Below are 16839 nucleotides of genomic sequence, written 5' to 3' on the forward strand. Positions count from 1 at the left end.
TTTTCCTTTAGTAGGATCTGGGGTTTGACTCATAGAGAATACATGCTTCTCAAGCTCGTCATGTCGGAGACTCAGAGAACTGAAACCTTCCACGAGGCCATCAAGCGTAGCCTTGATTGCTCCAACCGTGATGCTGAGTGACTCAATAGCGTCTTTGATTTCCGATTTGGCCTTCATAGCTGAGCTGCTACACGCTGAATCTACAATGGCTCGCTTTTTGGCGGGGCGTTCGCTAGATGCTTCTTCAACTGGGACTTCCATGGGAGCCTCATCCTCTACGTACTGAAGGGGCGCGGGAGGTTGTACCGGATTATGTTTTGTCGCGTTCCTAAGTTCAGCGATCTCGGCTCTGAGTTGCTGCATCTCTCTTTTCAGCAGTGCATTTTCTTTCTCGAGCTGCGCTACTCTAGTATTGCTATGCTCTGGCGGTGTGCCCCCCGTTACCTTTTTGGTTTGTCCCTTGACTCGATCGGCCCAAGTGGGACCAGTGCCTTGCTCTGCCGGTTCCTGGATGCTGACGCTGAGCTTGCGGGACCGAGAACTGGAACGGCCGATGGACCTGGATCTGCTCCTGGATGGCGATCGTCCATTCGAACGAGAGTCTGGTTTGTAGCCCTTCCGGCCCCGGGAGACGGATCGCCCCTTGTCCTTAGAGGAAGCCCTGCCCGGGCTCGGGCTGTTATCTTCCGCCAGCACCCGGTAGCGGTTGCCTCTGGTCTCCGAACTTCGGGACCTCCTGCTGGTGGCCGACTTGGGTGGGAGAGGTTCTGCTCCAGTGGAGTCGTGGGCTTCTTGGGATTTCTGGTAGCGCCGAGCTCTTCTTCTTTGCCGTACGACGTATGGAACTTGAAATCTTCGCTTGCAATCCCTGCTCGCAGTGAGGTGATTACCCCCGCAAAGCGCACATTTCGGGGAGCAGTTGTGCTGATCGTCCGGGTTGCTGGTGCCACAACCTCGGCATATCCCGTCCTCCGGAGATGGGCAAACATCGGCTCGGTGGCCCAATCTGCCGCATGCATAGCAAATGTCAGTCTGCCTCCGGTATAGCGAGCACTTCACTAGGCTAGGCCCACACTTTACATATTCCGGCACCTTAAGTCCGTCAAAAAGCACTATCACAGAGCTTGTACTCTTTATTCTTCTAGCTCCTATGACAGTAGGGTTCCTGGGTTGGACGATGAGTCTCGTGAGTTCATCTTGGTCGAGGGTAGGATCGATATCTCGAATCACTCCCTTGCTCGTGTTGTTTGGAGCTGCCATGTAGGCATTAACCTCATAAGTCACATTGTCAATGATCAAAGAAGCCACTGTGTTGTAGGCCTTAGCATTCCTCTCAGAAGGTGTACTAGCTACCATGATGTTCTGAATCATATTCGGGCAGATGACATCCTCCTCCACCTCTCCGGATGTTAGTCCTGCCGCCGCAATGAGGGCCTGTGCGATCTTGAAATGGCCAGTCTTCTTGATATCCAGGCCCCCCCGTGGACGAACGATGACCCTAAAGTGCTCCGTCGGTAGCCTAGGGAGCCTAGAGGCCGCGGTGAGTCGTTTCCTGACACTGGCCGGAGCCGCTCCCTTGTTTGCGCCCCGTGGAACATTGCAGGGCTGTAATGTCTGGCGTGACGATGTCGATTTTCTCCTTGAAAATGCTGTAATCCATCCCGCACTTTCGCTGATCTCCGCGGGCCCGATATCCTCCCCTTCAACAGTGACTTGCATAGCCGTAGCCATCTTCTAATAGCTGAGAAATGCCGCGAAGGCACCACCGCCAAACCTCCGTCGAGAGGCTAGGCCGGTGTAGCGTTAGGCCTAGCAGCGCGGCGGCGCAGTCAGACCTCTCAAATTCTGAAAAAGGCCACCCACCATAAAAATCAGGCGTCGATGGATTTCGCTTGATGTTAGGCGACGAATGGACCAGTTCTGTCAGGGATTAAAGGTGACTTGCGGGCCGAAAACATTTAAGAAAACAGAAGCCGATGTGTCGATGTGTGCACTCGTCAGCTTCTTCTTCTTTCTCCTCCCGCACCTCAGTTGATCTTGAAAATATAAGATTTCGCTTTTTATATTGCATTCTGGTGCCTGAGGGCGCGAAGAAGTATTGATGAAGACATTTTTGCGCTATTGGTGTTTGGCAGCTATAGAACCGTTTGACGTGGACGCACCCACGTTGACGCCTAGTGGCACAGCTCCATCGCGACGACTAACGTTTGTGATCATGATTTAATCGCTGTGGTAGCTGAAGTTGTCAACATATGCCTGAACAACGCGTAATGTGAATCCCGCGCAAAGATGACACCAACAAGTACATATTAAACACTGGTACTCGATAGGCACTTCTTCAAAGCATCGTTAATTGAGGAGAGACACGGCGTGATGTGCGCTCCCGAGCAATAGGGTGCCCAATGTTGCAGCCGACTCGATTCATTGTGCGGGACACTCCGCGCTCGCTGCGCCTACGCGAGACTCGCGACTCCGATGACCGTGCCCTTCGCTAGTTCAACGTCAACAGCCAAGCAGCCAAAATTTTTCCCCTGCTTACGCACCTCCACCTCAGGCGCACTCCCTCAACACGCGCCTACTGCTGCAGATGCGGGAAAGTCCCGTAGGCGCCGTTCTGCCAAAGCCAGCCGTGGGAAGTTTCTCTCGACAAAACGGCGCCCCTCCCTCGAAGGGGCGCGCGCGAGAGAATTCCAGACGTTTGTGAAAATCCGTGATTGTTCCCTTTACCTGATTCACCATGTGTCCAACCCGCTGTGGTGTAAGAGCGCGCCGTAACATGAAGCAGACTTCCTTCTTCCCACGACTTCACTCCGACTCGTGCTTTTCCTCCTCTTGCGATTTGACGCATGATCACTTCATTATCAGATACAAGCCAGACTGTCGTGTGGCATATGAAAGCTTTATTTTAGGCTGCTCTGTATACGACGTCACATAGGATTCTACTGCATAGCGCGGCAAACACACGAGGACGAAGGTGAAGTAACAGCCAGACAAAAGCGCTAACTAGCGCTAACCAACAAACCCTTGTCACAGAGGAGTTGTAACATAAGCCACACTTCACCGTGTTGTTGTTATGATCAGGTGATTGGGTGCAGCTGTTCCTTCTTTCTCTTTCACTGCATATATTTCTGAGCTCTGGTACCAAACGTTAGTTGGAAGTAAGCGCTTGTGCCGGTCGTGTTTCCTTGTCCGTTGTGTAAGAAGTTCCGCGCTGTAAAGCCTGTTCACCATGCCGTAAGCGTATAATACGGAATGTTGAACGAATGATGTGATGGCGCGTCATTTCGTTCTGCATTGCCATTTCAGAAACGAAGAAACACAGAACTAGGCGTTCATAGCAGTTGCATTCAACTTATGTATATAAAAATGCGCCGCAAATTTTGGCATTCAGCGTATCATTTAACGTTTATTTAGTGGATGGGCTGTTTTGATTTTGAGGAGTACATAAAACTTATTCACGGAACTGGGAACGCGTCATTCCAATAAATTTTGTAGGCTTTCTTTCTTGATTTTCTCGAAGTAAGAACATCACACGGCATGATACACGCAGTTTATTCTTTGAAATACTAGAAACGTTGCTACTGCCCTCTTCATATGGCTTAATAAAAAAAAATGTTTCAAACTGCGGGTTTCACCTCCGTAATAATTGCGGCAACGATTAATCTTCCGTAGCTCAGATAAACCGGTGATTTGAGCATAGTCAGGTCATTTTCAGGTCACTCGTAATTTTAACCGCCGCTTTATGGGCCATTGTTTGTAGCTTGTAACTTTTGCTCGGCATAAAGCTGAACATAAATGCTACGTTAAAATATAGCTTTTTCTTTTCGATGCGATCCTCTCCGCCTAATTTAACGCATTGGAACTTTCCTTTGTATCGCATGTGTTATTTATTACTACGATAGCATTCATATGGAAATTCGAGGCGAACTTTCGGCGTCGGTCGCTGTCGTCGAGGTGTTCTGCACACCACTTGCAGTATGCTGCACAAGGGTTACGCTAGAGGGTGAGCCGAGAAGTATGCTGGCTTAGTGCGTCTCCCCGAATGATGGAGGTTGTGTGACTAAGCGCACGCTAGAGTGCCCGTATCCTCCTCGCCGTGGTGTACGTATGGCAGTCCGCACGGCTGAGTGCATATGCGGGCTACGCGCCGTACCTAGGTGATAACCTGCGGCAAAGGCTAAGTAAGGAAGACCGAGAAGGATGGTGGCTTCCTTCGTGCAGTCTTACCACGTGCCTAGTGTCGGAGGCCGCTTACTTCATTAATTTGAAGGCACGGTGATGCAAGTGGCCGCACGAAGCTTTCGCTTCCCGCTGCCGACGCTCCTCATCACGCCAGCGTTGTGACAGCGAAGACTGGCCGTCACTGAGCGAGGTTTGATAATGTTTGCCTATGCATGCTTCACACAGTCCCTGTTAATTGAAATACAAAGCGATTGTTTATTTCATTTCGTACTGCTGTCCAACGAAATTTGCAAACCTCATTTTGTGTTTTTTTGTATGATGTTTTGCTATAGCTATCAATGCTTTGATATTCGCGTGAAACCATGCTGTTTATTTGTGTATTTATTTTTCTATGTTCTTCTTCTAGACTGAACGCAGATATTAGAAAGCAGAATATGTTGCGGCCCCGCCATGTCAGATTGTTAAATCAGTCACGCGTTAGGGGTGGTTAAAGGGACACTAAAGAGCAAAACGGTTTTTCTCATATTAGTAAAGTACACTTTCACAATACCAAAAACACCACGCTTGCTACGAGAAGACGCTTATTAAGAGAGAAAACGCGAAGAAACAAAATGTGGGTGGCGACGCCACCTTGAAGTTTCCGCACCATTCTCCGTGACGTCACATGTTTTGACGGCGCCACTACGTAGTTCCTAATCGGTAAAGGTGAAGTATATTGTCCTCTGAGGGGGCCATACACTTAACATACCAAGTTTGGGGTTATTTTGTTGAGCCAATGGAGCCAAAATACGATAAGTATACTTTGAAATCCGTGCCGTCACGCGGGGAGATTTCGGCTCAAAATTTGAAAATCAAACTGAACTTAATTTCCTCCTCTATTAATAAATCTATGATGGTGAAATTGACGACATTAGAGTTCTCAGAGCACAATTTATCGATCTAAACCGATTCATTGTTTGTCTTCAGTCTCCCTTTAAATGAAACGGTTCAGCTACTTTATCGTAAACTAGCAGTTTGCTGGCGCTGCCACGCGTGTACCAATTGTACATAAAAACACTTCGCAATTTAATATGGTAGAAAATAATAATAATAATAATTGTTGGGGTTTATCTATTAACACATAGCAATAAATATATGTTACTGTATTACCCGCGCAGTGAGTGTATGCAAGCGAAAGTGGCAGCGCAAAGGCATTGTTTGGGGTCTGCGGTCGTTACCGGCCTTCGCAGTCTCTGAAGCCAGCAGACGCGTTGGCTGGAAGAAAACACGCGGAGAACATTGCCCCGTCACCGCTTCCCCTTCCCCTCGTCAACATCTCCTTCCGCGATGCCTCTCGGAGCTCAGCCATTGGATGTTTACCCTTCCAAACACGAAGCGAGTGGTGGTGGCCCGTTGCGCCGAGCATGTGGCCACGCGCCAAGCGAGCCGCGGGCCAAGCTCCCGAAGGGTGAGCCTTCGAGTTCAGGAAACGTAAAAGAGACGCGCCGCGATAAAAAAGCGACTAAGAGGCTTCGGGCATGCTTCCCTCGAAGAATAGCTAAGGACGAGTTGCGGAACGCGAGGGGACCCTCGGTGACTTTCCGTTCGCGGGTCGTGTTGTCTCCCGGCGTCCAACCGGCTACGCGCGCATGGTGAAAGCGACCGCTGACGCAGTGTGCCGCGTTCGCGCGGTTCGGAAGAACTCATTGTGCAGTGTGCACAAATTGTGCATGTTCACGCAGAGTGGCCTGCCTGCTGGCCGCCCAGACGAGGAAGAGAAACGAGCGCCGCTGACATGGAGAGCATCCTGGACCCCGTGGGGCCGTGGCACGTGCCCGTGCTGCTGTTCGGCACGCTGCGCGGCATGCCGGCGTCGCTGTTCGTCATGAGCCTCACATTCATGGCGCCACAGAGTCAGGTGGGTGTGCTGAATTTATTTATTTGTTTACTAGTTTATTTCTATATGGGGCACGTTAGCAACCTCACAGATAACCAATGTGCCTTTGCAGGGGGTGTTTAAATATATAATCTAGCATGTACGACGATGTGAGTGACATCTCTTGTGGCTGTGACATTTTGCGGATGGTCACGCCATAGTGAGTACGGTTGTCAGATGCAGCGACCCCATTAAGTTGCGTGCTATGCAAGAAAGGAAAACAAAAAAGCACTCATTTGACAAATTTCAGGTGCATGTTTCAAGATCCCCCGCGGCATAATTTGACTTTAAATCCCCTACACACAGTCAACTTCCGGCTTTGGGGTTTAATTCGAAGGGCAATTCAACAGGCTGCCCTGAATACGACCACCAGACTATAAAATGTTTTCCCCTTATTATGAGCCACGGTATCGCCGCTGGGGTGCAGTTACCTGTAGTCAAATTTTCAACGCCTAACGCTTTCTTTTGGACGTCAAAATGGTTGTTAACCGGGTTTGTTAGCACGAACACGTTCTACTTATAAACAGTGCAAAAATGGGACACAGATTAAGGGACACACAACACAGTGGACGTACTACACAGCACCTGTGTCATGTGTCCGCTAATCTGAGTCCCGTTTTTGCACTGTTAACAGCAGACTGATTTTTTTTTTCTTTTTTTTTTGGGGGGGGGGGAGGGGGGGCTCGGGAATATTAGCCTAGAGTAGCAAGTTCTCCCTCACCCATCTGCCTCTAACACTCGGAAACAGACCCTTTCACTTTATTTTCTTATCAGAGCCTGCCGTCTCACAGCAGTGTATTGTGCATTTACAGTCGGCATTGTGAAGCCGATTATTTCACTAGTTCACTGTCCATTTCACACTGTAGTTCAGTATTACGTGAAAGCATCATTGCTTGAAATTGCCGCTGGAGGCGACCTATACTTCAGCCGTTTAATGTCGAAAGCAAGAAAATGCAGGTTGTGGTTTGGCTTTATATTCTATTACGTATGCATTCCTAGCCTATTGTACTTCCTAATGTTGTTGTTTTTGTGTGTGTGTGTGTGTGCAACCGAGAACCGCCCTCGCTTCGTTGGATGTTGGCGCAAAGCTGCAAAGCTGAAGCTATTTCCCGATTCCCATCACAGCTTCACCCATTGCTTCCGTACATGTTTGCTGTGTAATTAGTTGGTGCAACGAGCAGTTGCAATCGCGGAGGCCACGTACCTGTGGCCGCGAGCTGAGACGCTAGTAGCAGCCGTTCGCGACCCGTGTCGCGTTTCTCCGTGTTCGCTTGCGTCCTTGCGTGACTGTTCGCAAATAGTCATCGCTTGGGAAGGAGTCCTCTCAATTTTGCGTGTGTAAAAGGAGAAACTGCTGAAAAATGCCACCTTGTTTTGCACGCGCTTAGCAGATAGGACGCCGGTCATCGCTTCTTCAAAACATTCTGAACGTCGAGCCCGAAACACTCGAGAAGATGGGAACCAACTTCACTCAAAGTCACCTAACCGAGCTTATGGAATTCAAGTCAGGCTACGTTCACCAGCCATTGTTCGGTTTGTACACCATCGTCAAGAAAGTGGAAACCATAATTCGGCCAGACACTTGACAGCGGCCCTGTGATTTGCTACTTGTTTTGGGTGATATTGAAGCAACTAGAGAAAGCTTCTTTGCCTGTTGTCGGCTGTGCGGCTCATCTTCAAAAGACCACAGCTAAGGTAATCGATTTTTATATTATCGTGAGGGTGCATTTCTGTTCAAGACAGAAGAACAGTGAAATGCTGATTTCTGAACAAGTGCAGTCAGCGAGAAAGAAGGCAAGACTGCTGCGAGCCATTAGCGTTTCTCGCACCACCGGGCAATGCGCAATTAAGAACGCCTGTTAGGTTGTGCACGCCATACTATATCCCGTTATCATTTTTGTTGCTTTCCCATACCATGTGAAAAACTTGAATATCTGGCGATCAATCCTGCCACAGAACAATATTCGTCATCTGGCTTTGCTGGGTTTCCTATTTAAAAACAACTAGCCTATCGCCACTTTCTTATAAAGAATATGCTATGTCTCTGTGACGGCTGGAGGTCATTGACGACCGGGATCTACCGGGAACGCGGCGAAAACCCAAGGAAATCACGCGAAATAGGCGACTATCATTGTTGTGTGTGAGAAGGACCCTACATGCATTTTTTTTAGAGTGCAGATTTCTTGGAGTGCAGATAAGTTATTCAGGATTTCCATGAATACAGCTAAGTTACGGAATAACGTTCGTGTAACGACAGCTTAGTATTGCAACAAGCCTGCACGTAGCTTAAGAACTGCAGCGGTTCAACGTACCCCGACATGACTATGAATCACACCGTAGTAGAGGGCTCAGGAAATTTTGACCACCTAGGGTTCTTTAGCGTCCACCTAAATCTAAATACACGGGCCTCTAGCATTTTCGCCTCCGTGGAAAATGCGACCGCCGCGGCCGGCATCGAATCCATGACCTTCGCGTCAGCAGCCGAGCACCGTAACCACCGTACCGTGCACCACGGCGGCTAAACACACAGGTTGGCGGCATCTGAATATTCATTCGAGCGGACAGCAAGACTTGTGAAGTTGGCACCAGGTGAACTTCGATTATATTTTGGTGTTTATGGACCAAGGCTTGTGAAAATAATGCTTTTTGTAGCAGTTCAGGTAACTATAGCCGTTTGAATTGCGAATATTGGCTGTTACGGCCGGCGAAAGCTGTGACGACTGTAGCGCTTATCGGTGCTGCAGCCGACGACGTGGGAGGCGTGAAAAAAATTGCACTGCAGCGCCACTAGCTATGGCGATCTCGTCCACTTCGGAGAGCAAGCGTCTATAGGGAGCTTCAAAACTGAATTGGTACAAGTAACGTTGATCACTAGTGGCGTTCCCTCTCCCATGCACCTGCGAAGATGGTTATCGACTAGATTGCTCTGGAAGACGAGTATTATAGCTAAAACGACAGAATGCTGCAACGTTAGCCCGTATCTTGCTGCCCGCTTAAGGCGTAATGAAAATGTTTGGCTCGTCCACAATGAGAGCTATACCATACAAAGCCCCAATCTGGGATCGCTGAAGGGAAGTAACGCATCATGGCAGTAACGAGCGCCAACAGTCAGCGCTTCGGTAGTTTCAACTTTCGTTGAAACTACCGAACTCGGGAAAGCGGAACGCCTTCCCGCGTTCGCGGCTCAAGCTGCGGACTCTGCCTCTCGCGTTCTTGAAGCGCTGTGTGGTATATGCATGAGCACAGGCGTAGGTTACCCTATGACTGGAGAGCGCAGACCTTGGCGTTTCTTTTTTAAAATAAGGACACTTTGAATGACTACATATCCAGTACCACTGTTATGTGCTTGTTGATGTCATCTTTGCGCGAGATTCAGCTTATGCTTTGTCCAGGTGTATGGTAACAACTTCCGCTACCACAACTGTTAAATCATGACCTTTGGCCTTAGTCATCGGAGTGGAGATGCACCACGTGGGTGCATCCACGTCAAACGGAGCTATAGCTGCCAAACACAAATAGACATTGTGCAAGCTTTCATACCACATCCAATGTATAATAAACAATCAATTATACTTCAGTGAGGACACTGTTCACCTTCCTGTCACACCGATTCCTATGAAGGAGGGATCAACGATGTTTTTTAACACGAAAGTGTTTTATGCCGGGGTCCACCAAGACTTCAGTGACGTATTTCCGTCACGGAAATGACGTCGAAGAAATTTACATGATCTGATGGCAAAGAAAAAAGTTCCGTCAACGGGCATCGAACCCACGACCGCTCGGTCCGCAACAACAATGCCGGGCACGCTATCCACTGCGCCACGGTCACAGACTGCACAGCCTTTACAAACGCGTCTTTTATATCTACCACTCTCCCGGTCGGCGTGGTGGTGTTGCCCTCTGGGAGCGGTAAAGTAAAGTAATTCGTCATTACTGTGGCCTCCGCGATTAACACCTGCAACGCGTTACACGTCTGTCCCATTCGGCGCGTTTTCAATAGAAGTTCAATTTTGTCAATGCCTTAACACACCGCGAGGTGGCGATCTTAGCCCAAGTGTCGTAAGCGTCGTTAGAGCGTCGGCCTCGCTCATAGCATCGCGCTAATCCAAACCAAAAATAGCTCTGCGACGTGTGCCTGCCTCACCTGGCTGTTACACCGCGTTCCCCGCTTACGCGCTCGCCCTGAGAAAATTCGCGTCCGGGGGGCGGCACGACGCGCTTTGCGTTTCCCTGTATTCCGGCCGTGGTGTTCAATCACATTTTAACGTGCCGCGGGATGGCGACCAAGTTCTGCGTCCAATATGTGACGCTCTTCTGGCTATCACACCTCGTTCTCTGATTACGCTTTCACCGTTAACTACTACAGCTACCACAAGGTGTTGTGTAATCATTTACCATGGACGTTAGTCGTTGGGATGGAGATGTACCACCAATCATCAAAGTGGGTGCATCCACGTTAAACGGTGCTATTGGCGGCGAGATCGAGCAGAGTCGGCACCTAGCGGCGAGCGGATGCAACCCCGCGGTGTGGATGGCTCCTTGCGTCGCCTGCTAGCCACACCGTGTTCGCATGTGTGCGTACGTTATGCGTGTCCTCAGATTACAGCTTATTCCGTTGTGCTAGCACAGTATCAAATGCTTGCACGTATGCCTACACGATATACATAGGCATTTCGCCTTACGAGACATGTATGCACTCTAATAAGTGAGTACACGCCCGTGTTGGTATGGCGCTAGGTCTAACCATCGTACCGTTCATTCGCCAAATCATTTCAATGTGGTTACCGCTTTCTCGTTCGAGCACGTCATATAGTTCATTCGGCGTCGTCCTAAACGAAAAAAAAGTACCAAATGTCGAGGTGGGAATGCAGAATTTTAGTGACACCATCTCGTGATGTGTTCGCGATTTGGAAATCCTTGTGATACCGCAAAGCATGAACTAGCGTCCGCAAGCATGGTAAGCGGTAAAAGAGACCTGAAGCCACGCATTTCTACGGCAATACGCGTATTCATGCAAACAGAAAAGCTGCGTGCACAAAGTTCTACTTTATCTAATTACGCAGAAATACAGGTTCCCTTTCTTTGTAGCCGCTAGAGCAAGAAGTAAATACTTCAATGGTCTAAAAGAACTTGTTTTTGGGCGAGTTGGTGCCTTAGTTTGCTGAACATATCGTAAGTGGCGCGAAGCTAGGAACATGAAAAAGGGCCGGAGGAAAGAGACAGAAGAGCGCCAAACTACCAACTGTTTATTGCCAGCGCAGGCTGAAAAAACAGGTAAACTTCCACACATGCGCAGTGGAGTGGGAGAGTTACCCCAAACATGACATCACGTGAGCAGTTCATTAAAGAAGGACAACTCAGACTGAAAGAGAACAATGGATGTGTCACTGACACAAGCGGACCCTTTACTTCTAATATGATACGCCTCTAGTAATTCCCTTGCTGTCTGATCTCTGCTTTTGCCGATAATCCTAGCTTGCGCAAAACGTGGCACACACGAGCATGACCTGACATGCGCGGGAAGGTGCGCACCATCACTCTTACCTATGCTGTTGGCATGCTCCCTGAGGCGGTCGTTGATACACCGACCCGTTTGACCGATGTAGGTCTTGCCACAGCTCAGGGGAATTTCATATACAACCCCTTCGGCACAACGCCTGAATGGTTTTACGTGCCTCTTTTGGCACCCTTGCTCCTTAGCACGAGAGATTCGTCGGCACAAGTGCGCCAGTTTATTCGGAGCGGAAAACACAACAGGGATCGCGAACCTGGCGGCCACCTTCTTGAGGTTGTGGCTCAACTTGTGCAAGTACGGCACCACCTGTGGTTTGACGCGCTCCTGTTCTCTCGAGTGCTCTTCCTGAGTGCTGAAGTTCAGCTTCCGTAGCAGAGATTCGGCAACGGCATACAAGACCGTCCGAGGAAAGCCAGCCTTTTCCAGTCTGCCAATCTGATTACACAGGCTGGTCTGCATCATGTGCGGACACGATCTGCGCAGCGCGGATTGAAGGCAATGCTGAGCAATACTACGTTTTACAGTCTTAGAATGCGCGGAATCAAATGGCAAAAGCTCTTTTTTACTGCGAGGCATGTAAGCACAGCAAACATGATCGCTTTTCACGGCCAGGTTAATGTCTAAAAACTGCAAAGCATTGTCGGTAGGAAGCTCATGAGTGAAGGTTAATCCTTTGGAATTTGCGTTAAAGGCATTTAAAATGAAGTCCACCATTTCATGGTAGGGCACTGGGCACGTCTTATCTAAAACAATTAAAAAATCGTCAACATATCTAAAAACATAAAAAGGATGTGATGAATTAGAAACACATTGTAGTGCCTGGTCAATAAGGGATAAAAAGATGTCACATAAAATAGGTGCTACACTTGACCCGATGCAAATGCCTTTCTTTTGCAAATAAATGTTTGCTTCAAAAGTAACGAAAGTACTCTTGAGGTACGCTTCCAGTACAGACATGAAATTAGTTACCGACATTTCAGCACAAGCAACAAAATTAGCCTCACCGCTTTTTTCAATACATAGCTTAACAGCAGCAAAGAGCTCAGGGTGTGGAACTGAATAAAAAAGATCAGTCACATCGACAGAAAAAAGATACCCTGTGTTCACTTTGCAGCGAAAGAACTCTACAACTTCATCAGAATTTCTGTGCCGAAGGGGTTGTTCGTTGTGCCGAAGGGGTTGTATATGAAATTCCCCTGAGCTGTGGCAAGACCTACATCGGTCAAACGGGTCGGTGTATCAACGACCGCCTCAGGGAGCATGCCAACAGCATAGGTAAGAGTGATGGTGCGCACCTTCCCGCGCATGTCAGGTCATGCTCGTGTGTGCCACGTTTTGCGCAAGCTAGGATTATCGGCAAAAGCAGAGATCAGACAGCAAGGGAATTACTAGAGGCGTATCATATTAGAAGTAAAGGGTCCGCTTGTGTCAGTGACACATCCATTGTTCTCTTTCAGTCTGAGTTGTCCTTCTTTAATGAACTGCTCACGTGATGTCATGTTTGGGGTAACTCTCCCACTCCACTGCGCATGTGTGGAAGTTTACCTGTTTTTTCAGCCTGCGCTGGCAATAAACAGTTGGTAGTTTGGCGCTCTTCTGTCTCTTTCCTCCGGCCCTTTTTCATGTTCCTAGCTTCGCGCCACTTACGATATGTTCAGCATACTTCAATGGCTCAGTCGCGCAACACAGTTCATATTGTGGTTTAGGCAAAACACGATTTAAACACATGCAAATAAAGCAAGAAAAAAACATCGAGCAGGGGGCAAAACACGAATGTGACTGAAGGGCCAGTACCCCATTGATTGGCAGATTGCACTTCTCTCAAAATTAATGGGTACGTTAGGACGGTTGCGTGCATTGATGTGGCAATGGAGGGCACATATATCACCATTAGGCTGCAGCCAACGCGCTTTACTCGCCAAAAATCGACTCAAACCGCATACGGCGAAGCGTCGCTGCGTACATTTGTATACGCGCCACCGACCGCCTATCCACACAGATGCGGCGACGGTGCTGCCACCTATAGCCCGATCTCGCGGAGAATAGCTACCAGACACCAATATACATTGTGCAAACTCTCTTATATCAATGTACAGTAAACATTACTTCTGTAAGGGCACACTTTCCTGTTATTCCGATCCCTCTGACGGAGGGATAAACCATCTTTTTTTTTAAGACGAGCCCCCCCCCCCCGTTCCACGCACGCACACTAGCCCAGTAATCGACTCAAATGAACTGCTAGGCCTCCTAGCGTCGCATTTTTTTCTTCACTTTATAGTACGAACACAACATCGCTTGCTATACAAGAAACGAACGAACGATGCAAGGGCTCAAGTTCGCAAAAAATAAAAATCGACTGAAATGTGTATATTTCTACAAGGCAAGAAATAAATACACCTAGTGACATTAAGAACCCAAGTGTTGATTACAGTAAACATCTTGCTTGGTCCATGTCAGGGGTCTCAAACACGCGGCCCGGCCCGCATATGACCTCATAACCATCTTCGTCCCATATTTTTTTTTCTAATAAGTAAGATCATGGGCTACACAGACGTGACTGGTCTCTAGAATTTTTTTCGTAAAGTACCCCATGCGGTCACCGTGTGTTAAAACACAACCGTGGAACAAAACCAAAACCAGAATCGGCGTCCACATTTCAGTCATTCTGGATATCAGTGTGGATATGTTTCTCGAAACCCGACGTTAAATCCGCTTCATAAATAACCCATATATGAAATATGGGAAAGACCGCCTTTCGAATGACAACGTTAGCTGACGTTTTTCTAATGTATCAGAGGGTCGTACGATGTATTTCAAGAACCAATAGGTTTTGTAGCGATTGCTCATGTTTCCGGTGGCGTATAATGAACTTTGCACAACTTGCTTATCCGCGACGGCATTGCCTAGGAGTTAGCAGTGGTACTCATGGAAACTTGAGTCTGAATCTCCATTCGTGGAAAACTCTATTTTAAAACAAATTTTTCGCATTGTCTTCAGCTATGCACCTCATCCAGTTCCAACGCGTAGATGCTGACTCACTCTGCAATATGATAAACTTTAGCATGTCATTGTATTTGGTAGTGGGCCCTAACAAGAACAGACGCTATGCTTTCAACAAAGTAGACTGCGTAGTGGTTATTCTAGTCGTCAGTAAGTTTCAATAATTTATCTGGAAAACCGTCATTTACCACACGAAGCTCATCGCCATTGGTTTTAAGACTTATTTGGGTAATAATCGACGTTTATGAATTATTGACTTCTTCGGGACTGCAATTTCAAGAATGGTTCACCTGCATGTGTCATTTGTAAGAGGCGGCGGGGCCACACGTGTCGACTGCCTGTTTTGCATCCCGCCGCAATTTTGTAACGTGGACCATGACCGACAATTGCATGTAAATTCCTTCGCGCCCCAGTTTCCTGACATCAAGGCATGTGGTTACGCGACCATAGCGTTGTACCTTTGTTGGAGGCGCGTGCATGGTAACATAGATAACAGGCGCTTTGCTCAGCGGGACTCACTATTCTGACTGTTCTTGCATTGGTCTTGTTATTGTGACCGCAATTATATGGACACTCGGCGGATTTTTACCGTCGCAGTCGTCGTCATATCCCGTATATGTGCATACATATATATATATATATATATATATATATATATATATATATATATATATATATATATATATATATATATATATAAAGAAAAATAAATCTGAAGAAACAAAATCCGAAGCACCCGACCCGGGGATTCGAACCAGCGACGCCTCGCTCCGCAGAGCGCCGCGCTATACAACTTGCCATGCATCTGTCGGCATAAAATCGGCCAGCTATTTATATACACCATTTACCGCTGGTGGTACGCAGATCTCGGAGGAGCTTGAATGTGTTCTCTATCCCGCAACGCTCCTACATTTTCTTTCGTTTTGAAAACTGTCTTTGAGGCGCGCACGAAAAAGTGGCCCCTTTCTGCACCCACTCGTGATGTGGAATGAAAAAAAAAAGAATGCCGGGTACACCGTCAGACGCCACCGCGCGGCTGGAGCCAGGGAGGGGTCACTCCACGCGCCGCAGTTTAAAAAGAAAAAGAAATATCTAAGAGCCTGGGGTTCTGCATAGCCGACACTTGCAGCGCGCTGCTCAACGCAAAGGCGTAACAACTGTGACAATTGTTCGCGCTTGCCCTGTGTATACCTGTTTGTTCTTTTCGAGCGTCCTTTGTACTTCAGCGGATCGCTACAAGCTACAAGCTGCCTGTCGTTCTTTGTGTGGCATTCCAATTTTTCGCTATCGCATTCATTGCTTCGCCCTTACGGCGAAACTGACTTTTTTTTTGCTTTCCCGATATGTGTACGTCCTGCAGTCTTTCGCATCATACACGGCGTCACATTCGCACTAAAAGCATAGCGACTGTTAATCTCGAAAACAGTGAAGCAATATGAGACAGTACATGTCTGTAAAGAGCACGAATTATGACTGCCTCTGCAGTCTTCTTAAAGGTATCCGAGCCAGGAACCCTCCCACACGAACCTCAGATAGTATAGTTTTCTTGCTTTTTGTTTTTAGGCAATGCTGACTTTTTAATATAAAAAAAAAAGCTATGGGAGTCAGTCGTACACGAACAGTATATACGTGTAGGCGGAAATACTTTGCCGCAGCTAAAATGACTGAAGTGACTAACCAAATCTAGTTAAATAACATTTTAATTATTTTCTTAACGGCAGTTGTTTATATGGGGAGACTGTAGGGCGTCACAATTCATAGCTTACTCAGTGTTTTAGAAACCGCGAACGTTGCATGCTCGTCATAAATCTTCATCGTCGAATTTTTATGGCTTTATCGAAACTAACCGTGCCCGGCGGGCAGGAAAGCCGGTCAGTCTGTTCCGTGAGACCGGAACAACACGTGACAAGGAAGTGACGAAATTTGAATGAACGAGTATCTTTTCATGGAAAGCGGCAAATCACCTGAATTGCAACGGCGGATCGCTTTGTATTTGTGTGGGATATTTGGTGCTTATCTGTTTCTTTCGCACTGTGCACTAGAAAACCACAATGTCCAACTTTTCTGTCTTTTCCCAGCAAAAACTATGCGGCAGCCACTGCGGCGCTACTCCTTGCAGACAAGGGAAAGAGGTTTCTGTGACCGCTTATAGTTATAGAAGTAAATAGATAAATATCACACGTCGCGCGCAAAGAATAAGCAGTATACTTGTGTAATTCAAACGACG

At 47.8% G+C, this 16839-nt stretch overlaps 1 protein-coding gene across 1 annotated transcript in view; it reads left to right on the top strand.

The window, feature by feature from the left end:
* The window catches only part of LOC119392453 (organic cation transporter protein), a 96821-nt gene that overhangs the window by 39920 nt on the left and 40062 nt on the right, over positions 1 to 16839 (top strand). Inside the window, exon 2 of the mRNA XM_037659689.2 lies at positions 5904 to 6079. Within this exon, the coding sequence (XP_037515617.1) occupies positions 5957 to 6079 (123 nt within the window). The 5' untranslated portion in view covers positions 5904 to 5956. The remainder of the gene's footprint in view (positions 1 to 5903; positions 6080 to 16839) is intronic.

Source organism: Rhipicephalus sanguineus, chromosome 1 (genome assembly GCF_013339695.2).
Source record: "Rhipicephalus sanguineus isolate Rsan-2018 chromosome 1, BIME_Rsan_1.4, whole genome shotgun sequence".
In the NCBI taxonomy this organism is placed as follows: Eukaryota; Metazoa; Arthropoda; class Arachnida; order Ixodida; family Ixodidae; genus Rhipicephalus; species Rhipicephalus sanguineus.